General features: G+C 38.9%; 1 protein-coding gene across 1 annotated transcript in view; it reads left to right on the top strand.

Annotated features, from left to right (window-relative positions):
• Window positions 1–27,225, top strand: part of NFKB2 (nuclear factor kappa B subunit 2) — an 87,996-nt gene that overhangs the window by 46,309 nt on the left and 14,462 nt on the right. Inside the window, exons 8-16 of the mRNA XM_075841610.1 lie at window positions 13,574–13,678; window positions 13,882–13,967; window positions 16,421–16,559; window positions 20,699–20,815; window positions 22,136–22,360; window positions 22,692–22,833; window positions 23,344–23,458; window positions 25,242–25,449; window positions 26,564–26,733. Of these exons, the coding sequence (XP_075697725.1) occupies window positions 13,574–13,678; window positions 13,882–13,967; window positions 16,421–16,559; window positions 20,699–20,815; window positions 22,136–22,360; window positions 22,692–22,833; window positions 23,344–23,458; window positions 25,242–25,449; window positions 26,564–26,733 (1,307 nt within the window). The remainder of the gene's footprint in view (window positions 1–13,573; window positions 13,679–13,881; window positions 13,968–16,420; window positions 16,560–20,698; window positions 20,816–22,135; window positions 22,361–22,691; window positions 22,834–23,343; window positions 23,459–25,241; window positions 25,450–26,563; window positions 26,734–27,225) is intronic.

Raw genomic sequence — 27,225 nt, 5'->3', positions numbered from 1 at the left:
ACAATAATCCCGGGACCACGCTTACGCGTTTCAGACCACTGTGGTCCTTAATCATAGCTTGCTACATGAAAGTAAAATTCACATATATATAGTTAAGAAATTCAATCACATGGTTCATTTGGGCTGGATTTGAAAACTTTAACCCTATCTAGTGAAGAACAAAATTTATGTCGTAGTTATCTCATGGTATTGAAAATCACAAAATTAGCCTACCTGAATAATGAAAAATATCATAGGCAACATGTGAATAAATGACTGTCCCAAAGGAAGGACTTTTATTAAAAAGTATACATTGAGGGAGTGTGTATGTGTCTCTTAGTTGTATTTCCGTGATTGAGACCTAGTGAGTTGGTAAGCTAATTAATTAGACATCAGGTGTGTATAGATGTCAGACATAGTTGGAAGAAATTTTGCCGACAAATGGTTACAAGAATGTATATATGTTCATGTGTGACAAAATTATGCCATATTAATGATAAAGAAGTAACAGAAATCAAGAACAATTGACAATCACTATAAGTATAGAATTTACTTGATGTAAAAATTTATCTGAATAAATAAACCTCCTCATTTTTTATAAAAGAACAATTATTTGTATAACACACTTCAGTTGTATCTCAATAATTCTCACAGTTATGAAATTATACTATCTGCTGAATAGAAGATACAGTTTCACCATTGAAAATGAAAAGCATAATATGATCTACAAATGACTTTGACAACTTTATATTTGAAGAACAGATGACGATTATGAATCTACAAACCTTGGAAAAAGAAAGTTCTACTCCCATGGAACTGTCCATCTCTCCCATTAACCAGATTTCTTTATCTAACCCTGATTTTTATCCTTTAACATGTAGATGCAATGCTATGGATGATTTCCAAATGTCTATAGAAGAAGCTTTAAAATCTCTATACCAAGAGAAAAAAACTCCTATTTACAATCTCTCGAAAGGGGAAAATTTAGCTTTAAAGGAATTACATGAAAATAAAAACATAACAATAAAAAATGCGGATAAGGGAGGGTCAGTAGTTATTCTGGATTCTGAACTCTATAAAAAATTGGTTATGGCATTATTAAAAGATACAAATACATATAAAAAATTAGATTCAGATCGTACCAATATCTTCAAAGGTAAATTAACTAAAGTTATTCAGGAGGGCTGTTCTTTGGGCATTCTTTCAGAAAAAGAGAGTAAATACCTAAATAAAATTTTTCCAGTAATACCTATTATTCACGCTCTCCCCAAAATTCCTAAAGAAATTTTTCCACCACCCTTAAGACCAATAGTTTCTAGCATAGACTCATTAAATGAACGTTTGGGAGAGTGGTTAGATAATTTACTGCAACCTCTGGTCAAGAGAGCCCCTAGTTATATTAAAGACAGTACTAATGTTCTCCAAATAATGGATAAACTAAAATGGTTGGACACTTTTAGTTGGGTTACATGTGATATTAGTGCCTTATATTCATCCATTCCACATGATAAAGCTATTGTGGCCCTTAGTGATCAACTACAAAAATACACTAATTATTCAGATAATCTTAGAGTACATTCTTAGTGTCACTTTCCATTTATTAAAACATAATTATTTTTTGTTTGACAATTCTTTTTATCTACAATGTTTGGGATGTTCTATGGGGGCAAAGTTTTCCCCTTCATTGGCTAATAGTTATGTAGCTTGGTGGGAAGAACGTTACATTTACAATAATTCTAATCTATTTGTAAAAGATATACATTATTATGGTCGCTTCATTGATGATATTTTGATCATTTGGTCAGGTTCATATACAGCAATTGAGGAGTTTGTAGTGTATATAAATAACGAGGATAATTTAAAGTTCACATACAACAAAAATTTAACATCTCTATCCTTTCTAGATATTACACTAACGGGTGACTCTTCAGAACCCCGACATTATAAGTAGTCTATACCGTAAACCTACCTCTGGAAACTCAATTTTACATGCTTTGAGCGCACATCCGAAGCATGTCATCAATAATCTTCCAACAGGGGAATATACACGGGCAAAAAGAATTTGTACTCAAAACTCTGCTTTTCTTGCTGAATGTAATGTCATTGATACTAGACTTATAACACGTGGCTATTCTAAACAAATATTACAAGAAGCGAAAAATAAAGTAACAGCCAAATCTAGATCTGAATTGTTGTATCCTACAATGAAAAATAGTCACCATCAAAATAAGTCTCTAACTTTTTCCACTCCCTACAGTAATGAGTATAACCAAATAATATCCATCATAAAACGATATTTGCCTATTTTAGATAAAGATCATGATCTCAAGAAAATATTAAAAGCAGGTTGTAATTTTGTGGCCAGAAATTCAACCACGATAGGCAATAGAATTTCACCCAGCATTTTTCCCAAGACTTCTGATAAAATAAGCACATGGCTAAAATATACAGGTTCCTGTCGGGCTAGTAGATGCACCATCTGCCAATTCATGATGATCTCTAACAAATTAACGTCTTTTTCCACTAATATTTCTTTTCCCACAAAATCTTTTATCAATTGCAATACCTTCTATGTAGTATATGTTATATCTTGCAATAGTTGCAATACACAATATGTAGGATGCACCATAAGACCTTTAAAAAGGAGAATAGCTGAACATTTAGCAGATATCAAAAACTTGAACAAAATTAACATCTCAGGAGCAGCAAAACATTTCCGAGAAACACACCAAGGTGACATAAATACATTAAAAGTTTGTGGCCTAGAAAGAGTATTCTGTCCAAAAAGAGGAGGAAATTGGAGAAAACTCCTGCTTAATAGAGAAGCTCTATGGATTTTGAAATTAGACACTCGTTTTCCAACTGGCATGAATTATAGGAATGATCTAATGTATATTTATTAATCACTGTTACATATCCATCTCTAAACTCTAAAATTGACTACAATTCCAAATAAATGATGAAATTATAAACAATATCATTATTGACTCATTATCTAGGCTGAAAATTACATTTAAGTCAAACTAAATTATACTAATAAATACCTATATATAAAAAGAATTTATTACCTTAACCCCTTCCCCCTGCTGGCATTCTGGGCCCTAATGTCCAAGCCATTTTTTAGATTTTTCCATTGTCACATTCGAAGAGCTGTAACTTTTTTATTTTTGCGTCGGCATAGCTGTATAAGGTCTTGTTTTTTGCGGGACGACTTGCAGTTTTTATTGGTACCATTTGAGAGTAGATGCGACTTTTTGATCACTTTTTATCACATTTTTTAAGTCAGGATTAACAGAAAACAGCAATTTTTCCATTGTTTTTTATTTTATTTTTTACGGCGTTCACAGTGCGGGTTAAATAATGTAACAGCTTTATAGTCGGGGTCGTTACGGACGCAGCGATACCAAATATGTGTAACTTTTTTGCTTTATTGTAGTTTTTTTTAATAGTAAAGCATTTTGTAAGGGGAAACGCTGGGTTTTTCATTTTTTTTTTCACTTTTTTTTTTTTTATTAACTTTATTAAACTTTTTCTTTTTTACTAGTCCCACTAGGGGACTTCCCTATCCTCCGATCGCTATTATAATACACTGCAATACTTTTGTATTGCAGTGTATTACTTCCTGTCCGTTTAAAACGGACAGACATCTGCTAGGTCATGCCTGCGGCATGATCTAGCAGGCATTCGCTCCAGGCAGACCTGGGGGTCTTTATTAGACCCCCGGCTGCCATAGAAGACACAGACACTCGGCGATTTTATCGCCGGGTGTCAGTGAGATGAGAGGGAGCTCCCTCCCTCTCTCCAAAACCATTCAGATGCGGTGCTCGCTATTGTGCACCGCATCTGAGGGGTTAAACAGGTGAGATCGATACTAATATCGATCTCACCCGGCAGAGCAGGGACGCCCCCAGCCCTCAGCTGCTTCTGGCAGCTGAGAGCAGGGAGATTTCACGGCTCCCTGCTCTGTTTACTTTATTCTACAGCAGCGACGTAGTTTAGCGGCGCTCTAGAATAAAGCCCACTAATGACCGCCGTAAAAAGACGTATCGGCGGTCATTAAGGGGTTAAAAACTGTCTCAATTTTCCTTTTCATAATTATTAGTTTTACAATAATATTACAATAATATTCAAATGAAGTTGTCTCTTCAGTACTAGGGAATAGAATAACTCTATTCTAATTAAACTAAATTATGTTGATAAATATCTATAAAATTAGAGTATAATTTGTTTTTTTCAACTATATATAGTGTCTTTATAAGAATGTTTAAAGTGAAGCTGTCCCTTCAGCACCACGAAGACAGCAGTGATTGATAATCCATAACACACACAATACTCTTGCCAGCTTTCTCAAATGATAACAAAAACAAACACTCTTAACTTAACCCCTTTAGGACACAGCCTGTTTTGGCCTTCAGGACACAGCCTATTTTTTCAAATCTGACATGTGTCACTTTATGTGGTAATAACTCCGGAATGCTTTTACCTATCCAAGCGATTCTGAGATTGTTTTCTCGTGACATATTGTACTTTATGTTAGTGAAAAAATTTGGTCGATAAATTCAATATTTATTTGTGAAAAACTTCAAATTTTAGCAAAAATTTGCATTTTTCTAAACTTAAATGTATTTGCTTGTGAAACAGATAGTAATACCACACAAAATAGTTACTAGTTACCATTTCCTATATGTCTACTTTATGTTTGCATCATTTTTTTTCACGTACTTTTATTTTTCGAGGACGTTACGAGGCTTAGAACTTTAGCAGCAATTTCTCATATTTTCAATAAAATTTCAAAAGGCTATTTTTTCAGGGACCAGTTCAGTTCTGAAGTTGCTTTGAGGGCCTTATATATTAGAAAGTCCCCATAAATCACCCCATTTTGAAAACTGTACCCCTCAAGGTATTCAAAACCACATTCAGAAAATATTTTAACCCTTTAGGCGTTTCACAGGAATTAAGGCAAAGTAGAGGTGAAATTTACAAATTTCATTTTTTTTGCCGAAATTCATTTGTAATAAAAAAAAATCTGTAACACAGAAGGTTTTACCAGAGAAACGCAACTCAATATTTATTGCCCAGATTCTGCAGATTTTAGAAATATCCAACATGTGGCCCTAGTATGGTAATGGACTGAAACACAGGCCTCAGAAGCAAAGGAGCACCTAGTGGATTTCGGGGCCTCCTTTTTTTAGGAATATATTTTAGGCACCATGTCAGGTTTGAGGAGGTCTTGTGGTACCTAAACAGCCGAAACCCCCCCAAAGTGACCCCATTTTGGAAACTACACCCCTCAAGGCATTTTTCTAGGGGTATAGTTAGCATTTTGACCCCACAGTTTTTTTGCAGACTTTAGTGGAATTAGTCTGTGAAGATGAAAATCACCTATTTTTCTGTGGAAACATAGAATTTTTTCATTTTTACAAGGAATAAAGGAGAAAAAGCCGCCCAACATTTGTAAAGCAATTTCTCCCGATTACGGCAATACCCCATATGTGGTCGTAAACTGATGTTTGGACCCACAGCAAGGCTCAGAAGGGAGGGAGCGCCTTTTGGATTTTTTGAAGCAGATTTTGCTGGATTGGTTTTCAGTGCCATGTCGGGTTTGCAACGCCCCGGAGGGACCAAAACAGTGGAAAACCCCCAAAAGTCACCCTATTTTGGAATCTACACCCCTCAAGGAATTTTTCTAGGGGTATAGTGAGCATTTTGGCCCCTCAGGATCTTTTTTAGAGCTAGGGTGACCAAAAAACAGCGATTTTGGCGCTTTAAATTCTTTATTTATTACAGCGTTCACCGTGCGCAATAAATTACGTTTTAATTTATTCTGCCGGTCGGTACGATTACGCCGATACCATATGTGTATAGTTTTTTTTAAGTTTTGCAGCGTTTGCACAATAAAATGAAGTTTCTATAAAATAATTTATTTTCTGGGACACGCTATTCTGAGCCGTAACTTTTTTATTTTTTCGTCAAAAAAGCTGTGGGAGGTCTTGTTTTTTGCGGGACGGGTTGTAGTTTTCATTGGTACCATTTTGGGGTAAATGCAACTTTTTGATCACTTTTTATTCTATATCTTGGGAGGGGTGGTGACCAAAAAATAGCGATGCTGACCGTTTTCAGTTTATTTTGTTTGCGGCGTTCACCGTGCGGAAAAATTAACATTATAGTTTCATAGATTGGGTCGTTACGAACGCGGCGATACCAAATATGTGTACTTTTTTTTAACGTTTTCATTTTTTCCCTATAATAAATGACTTATTATAGGAAAACAAAACCTTTTATTTTTACACTTTTATAAAACATTTTTATTAACTTTTTTTTACTTTTTACACTTTATATTTTTGTTTATTAACTTTTTTTTTTTACTTTTTACACTTTCTTTTTTTGACCTGCAGCTCTGATCGCTGCTAGAATACATTATACTACCTAGGTAGTGTAATGTATTCCAACTGTCAGTGTGACGTCACAGTCACTCTGACAGTTGGTCTACGAGGATCAGCAGAGGCTGATCCTCATAGGCTGACATACATGGCAGACCTGGGGGCCGTTGTCTGGCCCCCAGGTGCCATCACAAGCATCAGAAGCCCCCACGATTGCATGGGGGCTGCTGATGCGCTACAAACCCGCTACATGCGGAGATCGCAATCGAGCCCCGCATGTAACGGGTTAATTGCCGAAATCAGCGGCGATGAGCCGCTGATCGGCAACACTGGAGAGTGTCAGCTGTCGGGGACAGCTGATCTCCAAGTTCCCGATGCACACTGTCGCCGACAGTGTGCATCGGGAACGGCACAGTGACTTTCTGTCACTCTGACAGGAAGCCTATCAGGACCAGCCGAAGGTTGGTCCTGATGGGCTTCTGTCCATGGCAGACCCGGAAGCCATTGTTTGGCTTCCGTTTGCCATACTAACTATCGGCAGACCCCGCGATTTCGGACGGGGGTCTGCCGATATGTTAGAAACCCCTAAAATTCGGCGATTGCACCCGATCGCCGAATTTAAGGGGTTAATGCGCCGAAATCAGCGGCAAAGGACCGCTGGCCGGCAAGAGGGGAGTGTCAGCTGTCGGAGACAGCTGACCTCCTGGTTCCCGGTGCACACTGTCGCCGACAGTGTGCACCGGGATTAACTCAGTAACTGTACGTCCTCGTGCGGGAAGTAACTTCCTGCAACGACGTACAGTTACGTCCTGGTGCGGATAGGGGTTAATTGTCACTATAATAATGTTTAGAATGGAGCTGTCCCTTCAGCACCACGGAGATAATAGTGACCGGCAATCTGAAAATATGTACAACACTTTAGTTAAGTTTTTCAATAATAATAAAAATAAATATTCTCTAATTTAATTTTAGACTGTACAATTATTCCAACACTTATTATACAACTTAACTTGTGTTTTGATCAATAATATTAAAATATGTTATATATACATCTCTATTGACGGAAATACTCAGTTAGTCTGAATAATTACAACTATTTTTTATTATCCCAACAAATCTCTATGTTACTGATCATTTAATAATTGTCAATTGTTATTGATATATGACACTTCTGATACAATTATAATGATATATCTCTGATATAATCGTAATAATTATTTCTAAATATCTATTTTTTATACATTCAAACCATTTCTCATTTCAAGTAAATCATATAATGGTATGTCTATAAAAATTTATTAAAATAAAATCCATTTCTTATCTCTCTATTCAGAAACAGTGCTTCTACAGATATATTTAAAGCGGAGTAATCAGAGCTATCCATTCAGCACCACGGAGACAACACAGATAGGGCATATTCACACATGCATAACACTTTGGTTAATTCTGCTGTCACAGGTGGTTATTCCGGGTTAAGCATTAAACATTGTGATCTGGACCACACTCATCTATTCAGCAGATAGTATACTTTCATAACTGTGAGAATTATTGAGATACAACTGAAGTGTGTTATACAAATAATTGTTCTTTTATAAAAAATTAGGAGGTTTATTTATTCAGATTAATTTTTACATCAAGTAAATTCTATACTTATAGTGATTGTCAATTGTTCTTGATTTCTGTTACTTCTTTATCATTAATATGGCATAATTTTGTCACACATGAACATATATACATTCTTGTAACCATTTGTTGGCAAAATTTCTTCCAACTATGTCTGACATCTATACACACCTGATGTCTAATTAATTAGCTTACCAACTCACTAGGTCTCAATCATGGAAATACAACTAAGAGACACATACACACTCCCTCAATGTATACTTTTTTAATAAAAGTCCTTCCTTTGGGACAGTCATTTATTCACATGTTGCCTATGATATTTTTCATGATTCAGGTAGGCTAATTTTGTGATTTTCAATATCATGAGATAACTACGACATAAATTTTGTTCTTCACTAGATAGGGTTAAAGTTTTCAAATCCAGCCCAAATGAACCATGTGATTGAATTTCTTAACTATATATATGTGAATTTTACTTTCATGTAGCAAGCTATGATTAAGGACCCCAGTGGTCTGAAACGTGTAAGCGTGGTCCCGGGATTATTGTTTTATCCCAATTTTTTTAAAATGACCTAATAAAAATCGCATTTTTTATATTTGAGTGCTGGATCTGCCTTTTCTACACACTATTTTTGTTTCTACAACCTGCTGTCGACACAGGATCAAGTTCAGGAGGATTTACGAGCACCCACAGCTTTCTGGATTTTTTATGTCTACATTGCTTCACAAAACGCATTGGAAAAACGCAATTTAAAATGAAGGATATGAGGTGAGCAAAACTTTTGGTAAACTTTTTTCACTTTACAATATGTAGTGGTATTATATGTGTACACACCTATAACACCGCTATATAATGTACAGAGTATAAAGTGATTTGATTAATTATACTTACAGCATATGTTGGACTCTATATGTACAATATGTGGCAGCATTATATATATATATATATATATATATATATATATATATATAGTACATGGGTGTATTATTCAGTCACTATGTGGTTATGGTGTGGCGGTGTTATTCAGTAACAGTATGGGGTATTATTCAGTAACAGTATGGGGGTATTATTCAGTAACAGTATGGAGGTATTATTCAGTAACATTATGGAGGTATTATTCAGTAACAGTATGGGGTATTATTCAGTAACAGTATGGGTGTATTATTCAGTAACAGTATGGAGGTATTATTCAGTAACCGTATGGGTGTATTATTCAGTAACAGTATGGAGGTATTATTCAGTAACAGTATGGGGTATTATTCAGTAACTGTATGGGGGTATTATTCAGTAACAGTATGGGGTATTATTCAGTAACAGTATGGAGGTATTATTGGTAATGTTGGTGTTACAATCTATGTAAATTACTGTGATGGGGGCTGTGGGGAAGTGTGAGTGTGGCAGCAGATGATCAGGCTAAGAGACAGTCTGCAGAGTGGCATGTGATGTACTTTGACATGTAGGTGATACTTACATGTGGGATGTGGGCCCATAACTTGTGCACAGCCCAGGGCCTAAGATCATATTAATCCACCACTGGCATCAAGCCAGCACAAGCAGACCACTAGAATACAGCAGGTAGAGCAAAGAAACCAGCCCAGGACGTGCCGCTTCAAAACAGCGCTAAGCGCGAGCCGTCCTGGACTGGCCTGAATGTAATTGCAGGGAGTGACGGCACAAATGAGACTGGCTGCCGAGGAGAGATGTGGGGCAGTGCAGACTGTACTAATTGCACTGCACTGATTGGCAGTAAGAATAATTTTTTAAATATTTTCCATACTTCAAACAGCAATTTAAGGCTATGTTCACACTGAGTTTTTTGCAGGAGGAAAATTCTGCCTCTAAATTCAGTTTGAGATTTTGAGGCAGATTTTGTCCCTTCCTGCACGTCGTTTGCCGCGTTTTTCGCTGCATTTTTCGCTTGCGCCCATTGAGTGCTACGGGCAAAAAACTCAGCGAAATACGCTCTCTCTGCCTCCCATTGATGTCAATGGGAAGTCAGAGGCGTAAACGCGTGAAGATAGGGCATGTCCCTTCTTTCTCGGGAGGCATTTTCGGCTGGTTTTTGACGAGTTTTGCGGAGCGGTTTCCGCACCAAAAAACTCATCAAAATACTCCATGTGAACAGGGCCTAACAAATAAACATCAAATGTTTTCCTATTTAAAAAATTTATTTTTTGCGTGTTTGTGTAAAGCTAGTAATGGGAAAACTCCGATAGATTTGGGGGGGGGGGGCGCCTTTTTATAGTTCGCCTCAGGCAGCAGAGGGGCTAGGTTCACCCCTGATTACACGGATGATAAATGAGCTGGCAAAGGTAAATTTTTCTTGAAACACCAATGTTACCCTTTTGATTTACGTCACGAAACACAAATCTTCAGAAATGAGTCAGTGTTGTAGAAATGTCTGTTCTGACAGTAACCAGCCACAGATGAAAAGAACTTGTACAAACCACTTGCTGGGTTTGACATTATTTGTTTCTCCGTTTCTTTTTGACAAGAAGTGTATCTTGTCTTGGGATATTCTTGTTTTTTTTATATGTATTTATCCTGAGCTAAATAATGTACACTGTACACCAAAAAGGCTTTTTTTTTTTTTCAACATGAGCTAAAGTTCAATTTGCCTTATTTAAAACAAAAAAACAAAAACAAAATGGTTGCAGAGGTTTACACACCTTTTACGCTTTCATGTTATTTTCATGTTCAATGCCTGACTACTAAGGGCTTATGCACACAGCCGTATTACTGCCCTGTTTTATACAGAGCCTTAGTAGGTTTGCCATTAAGGTCCATAAGGCCAATACTGAGGGTTTTTCTTCTTTCGACTTCCATACTAATCTGAATGATGGCATTCTCCATGAGACGAGCAATTTCCCTTTAGAAGCATTGCTCCGTCCTGGTATGTATTAGACCAAAGGTTATATTTAGATGTAGCGGTCATGTCACAATTTTTTGACGCAACGTGACCACTATATCTGAATATACCCCGAAAAGTTATAGCAATCACTAATCCCATACGTCTGAACGTGCAGAAGACCAGAGGACCATAAGAAGGGCCTTTCACCTGTCACTCTGACAGTACTTAGGATATTTCATGACCTGCCAATAGTTGGATGTGGCAATGGAACGGTCATTCAGCAACAGCTATAAGGCCACAATCACACGACAGTGAAAAAAATGGGCATTAAAAACTGATCAACTGTCAGTTTTTCATGGCCATTTTGCATCAGTGTGTCTCTAAATTTCCATCCATTTCCAGTCCGTCTGACAGTTTTTAGTGGCTGTTTGCCATCCGTTTTTCATGGCTGTTAAATGAAATCCATCCTTTTTTGTCCCAACTCCCTGAAAACACCACTGTGCCCATGTAGATAGTGCTGCAATGCCCCTGTAGATAGTGCCACACAGAGTGCTCATGTAGATATCGCCACAGTGGACCCTGCAGATAGTGCCCATGTAGATATTGCCACAGTGCCCGTATAGATGGCGCCACATACATCTCGCCCTTTAGATGGCGCCGTTGGGGCTCCCTCTAAGTGGGAATCACCAGCCAGAATGTTGCTGACACTGGCCGGGGATACCTCTCCTGGTGGAGCCCCTGACGTCACTGTCCACATATGATGTTAAGGACTTTCCCAAGACAGGAGTCCCTGGCCAGAGAGCTTGTGATGCTCTGGCCGGGGACTCCATAGTTGAAATCCCTGACATCACTGTCCATTGATTTCTGAAAAACGGCCGTTAAAACTGATCTATTGACTTCTATGGGGGCCGTCGGGTCGTGAAAACGGCCAAAAATAGAATATGTTGTGTTTTTTGACGGCCAGTATTCACCCATAGAATGTCATTGTTCTGAAAACGGACGTGTGAATGTAGCCGAAGACTCAGGTCATTGATCCAGGGAACTCGCTTGATTGCTATGTTTGTTTTGGGTTAGGAAGGAATTCCCCTACGCTTCCACCTCATTCTTCCTTAAATTGACTGATGACTCACTGGGTTTTTTTGTTCTGCCTTTCACTCGTCAATGTAATACGTTTTCAGTTATTAACAGGTAGCTATGAGGAATATTTGTCTTCTATAATCTTATTGACTATCTAACTATTTCCAGAAAATATGGCTCCTGGCAATCTGGGAGCTATGTAGGGAGGATTCACACAAGCCGTGTTTGTGACCAGTCTATGGGATGTAATGCTGAAAGAAGACAATTCTGCATTACATAGTAAGGTCATCCAAATGATTTCTATTCTTGTCTAAGTCACTATTGGTACTTTGTTCTCATCGGGTGACTCTCGGTACTCCGGATTGTGCTGTGGCCATGCTGCATTGATTGCTTATCTTGAGCTGGTATCCGTTGCCATTACTTATGGAATATGTAAAACCCAATCTAGTGCTGCATAGGAAACACGTACAGGGGAAACAAGTTTATTTTCTCTTTTCAAAACATCAAGTACTAGAAGTAATTTATTAATAGTAAGTGGTCGACACAGGGACTTCACTGTGCTGCGGTGAGACATGGGGATTAGACCTCCGTCAGACTGGTAAATGTTGGTATATCTTTCTTTTTTTTTTTTTTTTCTAATATATGGAATAGCATGGTAGTTTACTCTATTCCATACAACGGAATACCACAAAAAAAAGTGTGCTGCGCGCTATACATTTTTTGTAACATGGGATCCTATGGGTGACTTGTGGCATATGTTACAGGCATCCGTTAAATCCTTAATAGTCTATGGGTGACAGATTCCTAACTGTTACATCCATCACCCGTAGATTATTGTAGGAACTGTTTAGCGTATGGCATGAAAAGATCATGAACGTTCATGACATATATGTTAAATGGATCCCGAAAAAGTGTATGGGTGATGGATGCCACTGTTATTCATCTGTCACAGCCTGTGTTTAACATATAATTCGGGAGCTTCTCCCGGGGTATTAAACGTAGGCAGAAAACGGAATCTGAATGGGGCCTTACCAATTATTTATTTGATGTACCCTTTGCGGATCCATTTCATGTTTTCTCAATCAATAAGTAAGGTATCTACAAAAGAATTCCCCGGTTTCAAAAATAAACGTGATTATCTGAAATGAATGAAGCCACGTATTTCAGGAAATACTGGTCATATCCAGTCCTTATTGTGTAAGAAAAAAACTTGAGTCATGCGTGTAGTTAGGTTTACATATTTCTTTCTGTCAGAGTGATTAAAGAAATCAATGAAATATGCAGGGCCGTGGGACAGACTGCAAGTCACGTACAGTAGGATTTCTAATATCCCATAACCATAATTCTTGTACCTGTGCTCCCTGTATTGTACACCTTTTAAAAACACTTTTTTTGTTTTTTAATACTTTCTGAGATATTTATTGTTTTGACATGTCTGCCCTCTAGTGGCTGTTTAGGTAAATGCAATTTGCTGGTCAGGTTTACTGTAGATTATTCTGTTTTATGTTGATTCTTTAAATATTTTATTTTGTTACTTGAAGTAATTATTTTTTGTTTACATTCTGAAAACAGCAGGAAAAGAAAATAATATAAAGTTATAACATACTACTTGTATCTAGCCTTTGACTTAACAAAAGTAAATATTTTGAAAACTATCGACAGAATCTCCTGGGGCCTCCAACCTGCGCATTTCTAGAATGGACAAGATATCCGGTTCTGTAAAAGGAGGAGATGAGGTGTACCTGCTCTGTGATAAAGTGCAAAAAGGCAAGTTACTGCTTTCCTGATGTTTTAGATTCCAGAATCTACGTGTTTTGTCATTGCAGAAAACAAAAAGCAAGTGATAAGGTTTCTCATTGCCAAATGTAAGGTTTTTCTCAATGAAAACCTAAAGGAACAGACTTGGTGGGGACATAGCCTGCTGCTATAATCTATATAGGTGTTTTCATGTGTCTTCCTGCTTGTTACAGATGATATAGAAGTGCGATTTTATGAAGATGATGAAAATGGGTGGCAGGCCTTGGGGGATTTCTCACCAACAGATGTTCACAAGCAGGTATGCAGGAGAAGTTGTTGCAGACATGCTTCATTAATAAATGGAATTTCCTATCTATGTTCTAACATTTATATCCAACATAAGAACTAATAATTAACTGCTGTAATTACATAAATTGTTATCTTACAGAGCAGTGCTCTCCAACCTATGGCTATCCAGCTATTGCGGCTTTCAGGGCATGCTGGGTTGTAGTGGTCCTTGTAGTTTTGCATATATATATATATATATATATAGCAGAAGAAAATTTGCAGCACTCCAACATGAAAAAAATGGTGGTTTATTCAATCCAAACTAACAGCAACGTTTCAATCCTACAATAGGCTTGATAAAGATCCTATTGTAGGATTGAAACGTTGCTGTTAGTTTGGATTGAATAAACCACCATTTTTTTCATGTTGGAGTGCTGCAAATTTTCTTCTGCTATATATCATTATACGTCCTAGGATCGGGACGTTTTGCTGGGCACCTGGTCGATTATTCATTAGTGAGTGCTGCTGTCTTCTTGTGTGCTATATATATATATATATATATATATATATATATATATATATATATATATATATATATATATAAATCTATCTAACATATAGTTTTATGCTTGTATGTGTATTGTTAAGTAAAAATGTAGGTTCTACCCATTAAAGTTGACATCATCCAAGGAATTACGTTTCTGCGTCTATGAACGTGTTAGTCCTTCATAACAACAAAATGTGGTGCAATTGGTCATTGGTCCTCCTATATATGCAACACCTGTTTAGCACAATTGTCCATTCACATAAACATGGTTTCACTAAATACCTGTCTGACCGATATCTGTGTGCGAATATTCCCAATGTTTTTACGGTTTCCCTCCTTTTTTTTTTTCTTTATTTATTTGGTTATGGCGCCTACTTCTGAAAACACTGCTGCATGCCAAAGTCGCAATTCTTGTTCATGTTTATATATGTATATGTATATGTATATATATATATATATATATGTATATATATATATATATATATAATGTGTGTGTTAATTATACATGCTACGATCGATACATATGATTGTCAATTGATGTTGCTATATATTGTGTTTTCTAAAATACTCTATAAACAGCCTCAACCCGAATGGATAGCGATGTATCTTTGTATGCATTTATGTACAAAAGTTTCTAATGCATGTACAATAGATAATGGACTGCTCCTGCTATTGACAGTCTGATTTCAACTTTTGTTGTATTTTTTTTTCCCCTCGGAACATCTAAAAATGTAAACAAAAATGTTTACTTCTAATGCCCTGTTCAGCCTGAGTTTTTTTGCAGGCAGATATATCTGCCTCAAAATTCCTTAAAGAGGCTCTGTCACCAGATTTTGCAACCCCTATCTGCTATTGCAGCAGATAGGCGCTGCAATGTAGATTACAGTAACGTTTTTATTTTTAAAAAACGAGCATTTTTGGCCAAGTTATGACCATTTTCGTATTTATGCAAATGAGGCTTGCAAAAGTACAACTGGGCGTGTTGAAAAGTAAAAGTACAACTGGGCGTGTATTATGTGCGTACATCGGGGCGTGTTTACTACTATTACTAGCTGGGCGTTGTGTATAGAAGTGTCATCCACTTCTCTTCACAACGCCCAGCTTCTGGCAGTGCAGCACTGTGACGTCACTCACAGGTCCTGCATCGTGTCGGCACCAGAGGCTACAGATGATTCTGCAGCAGCATCGGCGTTTGCAGGTAAGTAGCTACATCGACTTACCTGCAAACGCTGATGCTGCTGCAGAATCAAGTGTAGCCTCTGGTGCCGACACGATGCAGGACCTGTGAGTGACGTCACAGTGCTGCACTGCCAGAAGCTGGGCGTTGTGAAGAGAAGTGGATGACACTTCTATACACAACGCCCAGCTAGTAATAGTAGTAAACACGCCCCGATGTACGCACATAATACACGCCCAGTTGTACTTTTACTTTTCAACACGCCCAGTTGTACTTTTGCAAGCCTCATTTGCATAAATACGAAAATGGTCATAACTTGGCCAAAAATGCTCGTTTTTTAAAAATAAAAACGTTACTGTAATCTACATTGCAGCGCCGATCTGCTGCAATAGCAGATAGGGGCTGCAAAATCTGGTGACAGAGCCTCTTTAAGGAATTTACTGGAAGGTGGTTTCTGACGGTTTCCTCTTAAAAAAAAAAAAAAAAACTGTGTGAACTGGGCCTAAAACTCCCTATATGGCCTTGTGTACCTACAAGCTTTGAAGGCTTTCATAGATGGCTTTTAGAGTATTCATATCTAGCACATGGGTTTCAGAGTTTTGCACCCCTCTGTTGGGCCGTCCATGATACCAGTATTTGGAAGATGTTTATTGTGTATGAGAAACCCATTTAAAGAAATAAAAAAAATGACAAGATCTAGTTGCAGTTACTGCTATTTTATAATGAACTAGAAACTGATCAGTCCCGCTTGTTTATTTAGTATGCCATTGTTTTCCGGACTCCTCCTTACCACAAACAGAAAATTGACCGGCCAGTGACGGTGTTCTTACAACTAAAGAGGAAACGTGGAGGAGATGTCAGCGACTCCAAACAGTTTACGTACTACCCACTGGAGCAAGGTAACATGCAAATCTTCTTAGGCTCTCTTAAAGCTGCTTACTATCACTGACAGATCTGTTAACCCTTTAGTGACCAGCCTAACTTGAGCCCTAATCACCAAGCGATTTCTTTCCGTCTTTCATCTTTGCATTTCAAAAGCCATAACTTTTTTATTTTTTCGTCAACATAGCCGTGTTAGGGCTTGTTTTATGCAGGACGACTTGTATTGGCACCATTTTGGGGTGCATATCATTTGATTAACCTTTTTTTTTGTTTTTTAGGTGGTAACCAGCAATTCTGTCATTGTTGTTTGCATCTTAAATTTACGCAGTTTACTGTGTGGTATAAATAACATAACTATTCTGTGGGTGATTACGATTATGGCGATACCAAATTAATATAGTCTTTGTGATTTGCTACTAATGCACAATTAAAAACCCTTCTTTTTTATTAATTTAAAGTATTTGTGTTTAGCTCGCCGCATTTTAAGAGCCATATCCTTTTTATTTTTCCACCGACATAGTGTTATGAGGGCTTATTTTTTGCAGGACGACTTGTAGTTTTTAGTGGTATGTACCATTTTAGTGTACATACCATCATTTTTTTTATTTTTTTTGTAAGGTAGGATGATCAGAAAACAGCAATTCTAACATTGTTTTTTTTATTTTTTAGGACTGTTTACCGTGCGAGTTAAATAAAGTAATCGTTTTATAGTTTGAATCACTGTGTCCCACTATAGGACTAAAATATGTGAGCGTTTGATCGCATTTTATAATACTCTGCAATATTTTCTTTTTGACGTATATTATGCCTGCAGGTATAAAATGGACAGGCATTCTATTAGGTATTAGGCATACATTGTTGGCAGACCTGAGGGCCTTATTAGGTCCTCACCTGCCAGGGAAATCCAGCACCCTACGTTTGTGTTGCGGGGGTGCTGATGGGGGGACAGAGGGAGCCCTCTCCCTCTGAAACCATTTAGATGCTGCGGTCACTATTGACTGCGGCACCTAAGGGATTAAATGGTCGGGATCAGAGGTAACTCCTATCCCAGCCATTCGAGCTGGAGCTAGACCAGGGGTAGGGAACCTCTTTTTCTGCCAATGACCATTTGGATATTTATAACATCATTCACGGGCCATACAAAATTATCAACTTAAAAATTATCCTGCTATATTTGTTTCAACATTTAATTAACTTACCCCTAATGTGATGGCTGGAATTGCTTCTCTTTGGAGAGGTGTGTGATGATGTTGCTACTGCATCGGTTAGTCTGGAGCGCAGTCTACTCTTTTTGGTAAGTTTTGAAAAGAACTGCTCGCAGCAGTAAGTTGTTCCGACTTGCGTACTTAGAGGGGTTTTCCCATCAGGGACATTTATGACTTATCCACAGGATATGTCATAAGTGTCAGATGCAGGTCCTACCTCTGGGACCCGCACCGATCTCTAGAACGGAGTCCCCTATTCCCCGTTCTACCTTTCTGTGTTCTGGATGATTTCCGACCACGAAGAAGAAAACAGCGTAGCTCACTGAGCTGCGCTGTTTCCGTAACTCCCATCGTAGTGAATGGCAGTTATGGAAGCAGCGTAGCATACGAGTTGCGCTGTTTCTGTAACTACTGTTCAGTTCTATGGGACTTAAGGAAACCGCAAGCTACGCTGTTTTCTATTTCATGGTCGGAAATCACACGATTCGTCCACAACACAGAGTGAAAGAACGATGTTTAGGGGGCCCCGTTGTAGAGAGAGAGTTGCATCTGTCTGACATTTATGACCTATCCTGTGAATATATCATAAATGCCCTTGATGAAAAAAAACCAAACCCTTTTTAAGCCACCTGACCTCACTTTGAGTGAGTAGGGCGGGCGGACAGAGCCAAGGAGGGAATGACGCAGTGGCGGTCAGAGTATTGTCAGGTCGTGCTGTGACGGGAGTGGACCAGTCCAGTCACCTGTCCTCATGTCAGGTGACCGGACTGGTACACTCTTGGGCCGGCACGCACAGACCTCACTCAGACAGCCGCCGCCATACTTGGCTCAGTCTGCCCTTCTCCTGCTCCTAAATGTGAGTGAGTAGGGCAGGCGGACAGAGCCAAGGATGGAATGACCCGGCGGCATCAGATGGAGGTCTGGGCGAGCTGTGACCGGAATGGACCAGTCCAGTTATCTGACCTCATGTCACTGACGTGAGGTCAGGTGACTGGACTGTGCCGGCCCGGGAGTGGACCCGTCCGGTCACCTGATCTCACGTCAGTAACTCTGGTCAGGTGACCGGACTAGTCCACTCTTGGTCCGGCTTGCACAGACCTCACTAAGGCTGCCGCCTCCGCAATGCTTGGCTCCGTCTGCCCTTCTCCTGCTCCTAAATGCAAATGAGTAGGGCTGACAGAGCCAAGTAGCGAATGACGCAGCGGCAGCGCGGTCTAAGTGAGGTCGGGCCGGACCAAATAGTCTCGCGTGCTAGACTGTCTTTAAACTGTTATAGGAGCAGCCGACTGTCTTTAGCCCAACTTTCTTTAACCGGGACACCCATGCCAGGCTTATGACACAGTTCCGTAGAAAGCGGACCTTTAATGACCACGGTTAAAAGGCATATCGGTGGTTAAGGGGGATCATATGATACACCATGTGACTCCACAGAACCAGCAAGTACTTTCTTTTTAGCCCACTGTTTGGCACTTTGGGGAGTAGTTTAGTTGAATAATTGAAATAGTACTGACTGCTTCATTTAAATAGGTCTGTTATAATGACAAGTTCTCTTTAGAGGTTTTGGCCACTTTTGGGCTAATGTTAAACAATGTGTGTTTTAAGATGAACACATGCCACTTACTAATACATCTCTTTTCTAAGTTCTGCGTGGTTTGCTATATCGATGAAGCCCTGTCCCCTTGGTCAGCATGCCTTCCCTCCCATACTTCGCCACTCACATCCATAAGATGGCTGCTGATAGAATGACCAGATACGTCATTCAGCCTTCTCCATTAAAACACAATACACCTTCTCTAGATTCCTTAAATCCAGGACCAGTGCAAACACCAATGGCAAGTCCAGTGTGTTTGGAATTAGGAAGCTGAATAATGTGTATGGTTACATGCCCCTCCATCAGTAGCCATCTTCTAGATGGGTGTAAAGGCTTGCTGACCAAGGAGGCACGGCTTCACCGATATAGCAAAAGGCGCAGAACTTAGAAAAAGTATGTATTAGCAAGTGTCATGTATTTATCTAAAATGAAGACTAAACCCAGAATTTTATGATAAAAGTAAATGAGATATATTTTTTTCTCCACTATTTACTAGTCTGCAGGATTTTTTACATGTTTCTGAAACAAACCGTCTTGTAGAAATCCTGCATGAAACACTTGGGTTAGTTTCCTTCTGGTCTGTTCCATTTTTGGCTGGGGAACGTCTGAGGGGGCGAGTCTTACCCAAGGGGTGGGGCTTAACAATCTTTTTATTCTACTGCAGACAGGGCAGAGGGGGAGGCTCCTGCTACAGACAGTTGTCTCATAACCAGACGCAGGGGGGGGGGGGGGGTACATGGCTGTGCTCCTGGGACACACAGAGAAGATTTATTTATATATTTCTCCATTTTAATTGTAATATTCGACAAATGGGATCAGAGGAGATGAAGAAAGGAAGTGCTGGGATATGTTTTTATTCTCTTTTCTACGTACAGCGTTCCTTTAAACACCCATTAGTTTACATTAGCCCTTAAGTGGCCAGCTCTTTTTTTAAATGAAGTGTTCATTTACAGTACAATTTAAGATGCGTATAAATTCCATTATTTTCTTTGTGTAGATTTGTTGAACACTTGTTTCCTATTCATAACAAAACTGTTCCTTCATACATAAAAAAATATATATGGTCTTATTTTTTGTGATTGGGTTATAGTACTATAGGTTAATATAATATTCCATCTTCTAGTTGTAAATATTGCTCGTATGATATTATTATTACATGTAAGAGGACCCTGAGGTCTGTTGTTTTTACAGTGCAGGTGCTTTGCTGTTTAGTTTTTTCTTGAATGTATATGACCATATATGTGCAAGCCATACAAAATCAGTATCTGCTTCCAAGACTCATGGACCTCTTAAAATGAAGCCGAGCTATAGGAATTATTTATATAGCTCTCTATTGACTCTCCGTTATGTTTATTTGCAGACAAAGAAGAAGTGGACAGGAAACGAAGGAAAGATTTACCATCACTGAATCACTTTGGTGGTGGAGCACCCATGGGTGGCGCAGGAGGAGCATCTGGTGGATTTGGTCATGGAGGCGGTAAGTGTTATTTTAGTGAAAAAGGCCACAAGGACATGAACTGAGCATCTTTAAAATAAAGGACATTTTTTTTATTGTTGTCTATAAGCATATGAAGACAAGAAATCCAGTTCTCCACGCTAGTGCTCAATCTGTTTTAGGCTTTGTTCACATCTGCGTCAGGGCTCCGTTCCATCTGAGTTTTCCATCGGAACGGAGCCCTGACTGACACAATCTGAAATCGTAGCTCTCCGTTTCCATCACCATTGATTTCAATGCTGACGAATCCGGTGCCAATGGTTTCAGTTTGTCTCAATTGTGCAAGCATTCCGTCGTTTTGACCGGATGAATAGAGTAGTCGATTACGGTATTCATCCGGTCAAATCGACTGAACCCTTGCACAACGGAGACAAACTGAAACCATTGGCACCGGATCAGTCACCATTTAAATCAATGGTGACGGAAACGGAAACCTACGGTTTCAGTTTGTGTGAGTCAGGGCTCCGTTCCGACGGAAAGCTCAGACAAAACGTCGGAACGGGACCCTGGCGTAGATGTGAACGAAGCCTCAATCTGTTCTTATTTTAGCATATTTACGTATAGTATTTTAAAAGCAGTTAAATAAATTAAACAAATATCAAAAAACAACTTTTATTTATTTGACCTTACATGGGAAGCTAGGAATGTAGGTATTGTCATTTTGTAATATTTCACTCCTCCTTTCCCTTTTGGAAATATTCATGTACTGATCACTAATCTATGAGGAGTGAGTGACCTATCTTCAGTAAGGAAAGATGTTCGAAAAGGAATTAAGCATGTACTGCTTTACTGTTATCCTGTAGGCTTTACTGTACGGTGCTCCAAATATAACCAGTTACTGCACCCTTGTAAATGCAACCTCTCCTCCAATTTGTCTTCTTTTTAGGGAGTGTCCAGGATTATAAAAAGTCACCTCAACCCCCTGGAAACAGCACCAGTCTTATCTATGGGTTGTGTCTGGTATTGCAGCTTACTCAAGTGAATGTGGTTGATCTGCAATACCAGATATAGCCCATGGACAAGGGTAATGCAGCTTTTTTTTTTTTTTTCTATATAATTAAATCCTGGACAAGCCTTTTAATATCATTTCTTACCACAAAGCAGAAATTATTTATATTCAGACACATTTCCTAAAATCTGCATTCATCAAGGAATGTTGCTAAGAATCATGTTCAGTCATACTAATTTCTGTCAGTTTCCATTAAAAAGTAAGTTATAAACTTTTCAATGCAATTTTTATAAAACTAATAACTAATTATACATATAAAAAAAGTACATTATTTTCTTGTATTTACTTGTTAGGAAACACTATGAATTATACATATGGAGGAATGCAGACTGGATTCTATACAGCTCCTGGAGGGGTCTTCCAGGGTGGAGGGTACATGTTCGAAGAAGCATCATCTGACTCTTCTGAGACAACACAAGTATTGACAAACCTCAAGAAAGAGGAAGAGCCCTCAACCAGCCCACCACAAGAAAAAACTGCATCAACGCATAGACCGTCTCAGAGTAGTGCACATCAAGGTATGGAGAACACACTCATGATATAATAATAATCTTTATTTATATAGCGCCAACATATTACGCAGCACTTTACAATTCAGAGGGAGCCTAAACAGACAATATCAGACATGACATAGTGACAAAGCTAATTTACAATTCAGACAGGAGGATTGAGGTCCCTGCTCGCAAGAGCTTACAATCTATGAATATAATTGATTGGGTCTATTATATTACTGTCATGGTATCGATTTTTCTATCATTACCGGTTTTCTACTTAAACCTACTTTGTTTGATGAATATTGTAGCACTCGTGTTATTGGCAATTGATAAATTCACTGCTTTGTCATCACAGCTCACGTATGCAACATGAGAATGCTGTCTCTTGCTCAGCGCACATCCAAAGCCTTAATGGACTATGCAGTAACTGCAGACCCTCGCATGTTGTTGGCTGTACAGAGGCCCTTAGTGGCTACTCAGGATGAGAATGGGGACACGTAAGAGATTGATTTATTTTCTGTTGACTTTACTAGTTAAAGGGGTTGTCCACTACCGGACAACTGATGACCTATCTACCGGATAGTTCATCAGTGTGTGATCGGTGCGGGTCCGTTACCCGGACCCCTCACCGATCAGCTTCCTCCAGGCACCGGACCTACATGCCAGAAGCAGATGGCTCTGGTCACGGAATAACGGGCGAGCTGCAGTACTGTTCAAGTGACTTGGAGCAGAGCTTCAGTTCTGCTGCACAGCCGCTATGCAATGTACGGAACCAACTGCTTCCGGCTCTGTACACTGCGTACTGTGCAATTACAACCGGTGCCCGCAGGCAGCTGATCAGTGTCGCACCCCCACAGATCATATATACTGATGACCTATCTGGTGGATAGGTCATCAGTTGTCCGGTAGTGGTCCACCCCTTTAAAAACTGCTACACATAAAATGAAGGTTTTCACTTGACTCTTTGAATTATTACTGCTATTAACACTGTGTATTCATTCTACCAGGCCACTTCATCTAGCCATCATCTACGATCAGACAGTTGTCATTCAGCAGATGGTAGATGTCCTACAAGGCATGCCAAATCAACAGACCCTCAACATATGCAACAACCTTCACCAGGTATTGCTTTCTTTCTTCCCATTTAATTTTACAATAAATGTTCTCCACACCATATTTTCTTTTCCTTAGCAATGGCATTCTATTAGATTGCTTGGAAGTAGTTTGCTTTATATCCCCACTTCGTTGGTTAAACTTTCACTTAAACATTTCTGTATGGAAAGAGGAGAGATGTGTCTGATGCGATCTATAGGCAGTCTGGATGATATAATCTATATCAGAATTGGCCGCAGCAATCTGAGCAGTGAGGAAGACCGCACTGGTGAAATATATTTTCTCTGGATTATGTAGGAGATCCATTAGTAAACTGTATGCCATGTTATCTTTGAACAGACAATACGGTCTATGGCTACCAGGCTGCATTTGTCCTACAGGGAAGCTGTGAGGATTTTTTTTCCCCTACGGCTGCTCTGCTCTTTATTCATAGTCTAACAAAGTATGATATTTTAGCAAATGTATTTTGAGTACACAGTGAAAATGCACTTTATTTCAATTATTTAGCTGAAGATTGATTGCAGAAACTACATAAAACATTACAGTAAATTATAGAAAAAACAATAAAATCACAATGGCAGCACGCAGTATGTATGCCCTCCCTGTGTTTGCGTGGGTTTCCTATCACACGCCAAAAAAACTATACAGATAGGGTATTTAGATTGTGAGCCCAACTAGGGACAGCAACTGAGGACAACTTCCGTACAGTGTTGGGGAATATCCTGTTATATGTAAAATAAATAAATAAATCTGCTTGTTTTTTTTTTTTTTTTTGTTCAGGCTGCCCCTTGTAAAATGCCCTATTATGGCATTTTGAGGTAATGGGCATTTAACTGATGTGCCCCTTTTATTAGTCCGGACCAGGAATGCGTACTAGGATACAGTGTAACTTTGTGCTGATGCAGTCAAGGGAAACAAGCATTCAGATAATCATTGGGGCCACCACCAAGGAAACTGGACATCCTCTTTAAATGTATGGATATAAAGTTGGCTTGACGGCAATACCAGCTTTTGGCAGAGCATTATAGATATAGACTAAGGCTTCATTCACATCTGCTTTACGATCTTGTTCTGACGTTCCGTCGGAGCCTCCTGTGTGAGAACGGGACCCTGACGGAATCAAACCTCCGGTTTATGTCAATCATAAACGACGGAACCCTCGCACAACTGAGACAGACGGAAACCATTGGCACTGGATCCGTCACCATTGAAATCAATGGTGGTGCAAACGGAAACCTATGGTCAGGGTTCCATTCTTCCGAGGGAACGTCAGGACGGGACCCTGGTGCAGATGTGAACAAAGCCTAAGAGCTTAGAGTGAGCACTTGTTATAACTTTTATAAAACAAGTGTGACCAGAGTTTGCTCTTGAGAGGAGGCAGATGCCCGTGTGTTCCTTCATGAATGAGTGAACTCATCTTTTGATATAAATGTTTGACGAGCCTCTAAACCAGAACTTTGTTACATAATGTTTAAATAGCAATTCTCTTATATTGTTGTTCTTAATGCTTCTGATAACATTATAAGAAAGGCAAAGTTTACAGCATCCTTTATTTTGTCACAACGCTGCAGACACTGGGCTGTGGTATAACAATTCGCCACATGGTGGCAGCCTATGTTTGCAGTGCATTGAGAGAGTACATGTTGTCACAAATAGCAACTGTAATCTAATCATATCATCTTTAAAGTGACTCTGAACTAGAGCTTTCATTTCAATATATTATGTTTGGCGTGACATAAAGAATCATGGGCCAAATATTTGTCTTGCTTATGTCCCCTGTCTTGTTAAATAGACTCCTCTGCACCTTGGGGTAATCACCAAGCAGTACCAAACAGTTCATATTTTACTAAAAGCTGGAGCAGACCCGACAATCCTTGATCGCTATGGGAACTCGGCACTTCATCTGGCAGTTCAAGCTGAAGATGTTAAAATGCTTCAGGTTCTCTTGGAAAAAACATTTTCTGGATACAAAACTCTTCTTAATATGCCCGACTACAATGGTGAGCAGTAGGTCTGGATTACCACTAAGACTACCTTTTAGTTATTGATTTTTATGTTTATTTTGTATACCTAAACATATATAAAGTTACAAAAAGCTTTGAAAAGGAGCAATAAAATCTTAGTGCATATTTCGCTCCGTAGGGTTCAGCTCTGTTGTTTCTCTTCTCTGTCATGTAGCATTATTGGTCCAACCACACAACACTAGACCATGGCCATTTACATTACTACTACATAAAAATGCATTTGCTGCAATGGTTTGTGAGCTTTAGGACTCATTCATATTTGAAAGCCATGTGCATGGACCCTGTGCAGCGGCACACAGAGTCTCCACGGAGTCCGTATTACAGATCCGTAGACATGCGTGTGCCACCATATGGTGCACTGTGGAGAATATTGGATAGAGATGCCACAACTTTTCTTTCTCCTGTTCATATACTCCATATACCTCCATGTAAAGGATACTAAATCATTTTCAATTCATAATGTGTGCTTTAAAAAACCCAAAACATTTTTCTGTCAGTGTACTGAATGTCAAGGAAGTAAAAACTTACAATAGGATAGACGCAATTTTTTTTCCCTCCAGCGACCAGCTATAGAAGCTACAGGCATCCACATGTAGTGAAATGTTATTACACCGTGTCCATTCAAATTTAGGAACAACCATGTAATACATAGTCCTGCCAAGTCCACCGTAGCCACTTTTTCCAGTGGCTCTTCACTCTGGCTACTAGAGGGTGGTCCCGTGCTGCATATGGACTGGGGTTGTCTAGTTGAGACAATACCTTTTTAAAGTATAATGTCCAGCCTGTTCAACAAGCCATGAAGAGAGCGAGAACTGAATTCAGCATTCCTCTTATTACAAAATAATGAGATGAAGTGCATGAACAACACAACAGAAATAACACAGGTTTAAGATATTAGTTTTCTGGAGAAGGATTTAGCGGACGTGTGAAAGCCATGTGAGAGGGTATCCTCATATACCATCTGTTTTTATCAGATCATACATGACATTTGTACAACTTTCTAGTATCTATATGGAATCTGAAGCTAAATATCCTAAATCTTCTAATAAACTGTATTGTGCTTTGGCATTGATGACATATTTGCATTCAGGTTTATACCCGATACACTGGGCTGTGAAAGTAAAAAGTGAGAAATGTCTGGAGCATCTGGTGAGAAGTGGAGCTGATGTCAACGCTGCTGAACGCAAGAGTGGAAGATCCCCCCTGCATATTGCTGTGGAGATGGACAACCTAAATCTGGCCATTTGTCTCGTTACGAGAGTAAGTTTTATTTTTTTCCCTTTTGACAGATCGGGCTTTTTCTGTAAACTTATAAACACGGTTTGCTTTACAGTTATGATCGTTTTAGTTATAACTTCATTCTTTTTTTATTAAGCACATTGCAAAGATTTGTGCTAGCCATTCACAAACTACATATTATATATGGAAAGAAATGGTTAACTGTACTTGGGTTTGGACATGTTTGGGGATTTTGTTTTTAAGTTATTAACATCTAGTAAGATCTTAACTTCATTAGTATTTATTTGTATTATTTTTCTCCCATCTCTTTGAGATGACTACCCAAACACAAAGGGGGGAATTTACCCTTTTTTTTTTTTTTTTTTTCTCTACGTGTGTAATTGCCTCAAAATGTGCAAAAATTTCAACTTTTGAGCTGTTTCTGGCACTCCAAATACTTTCTTTTAAAAAAAGTGAATGAGACTTGGCAGAAGAGACGGGGGGTCACACACTGCCCGATGCATTTACTATAAA

The sequence above is a fragment of the Rhinoderma darwinii genome, chromosome 11 (assembly GCF_050947455.1).
Source record: "Rhinoderma darwinii isolate aRhiDar2 chromosome 11, aRhiDar2.hap1, whole genome shotgun sequence".
Lineage (NCBI taxonomy): Eukaryota > Metazoa > Chordata > Amphibia > Anura > Rhinodermatidae > Rhinoderma > Rhinoderma darwinii.
Note: the sequence above shows the minus strand (reverse complement) of the source record. Positions and strands in the feature narration are given on the sequence as shown.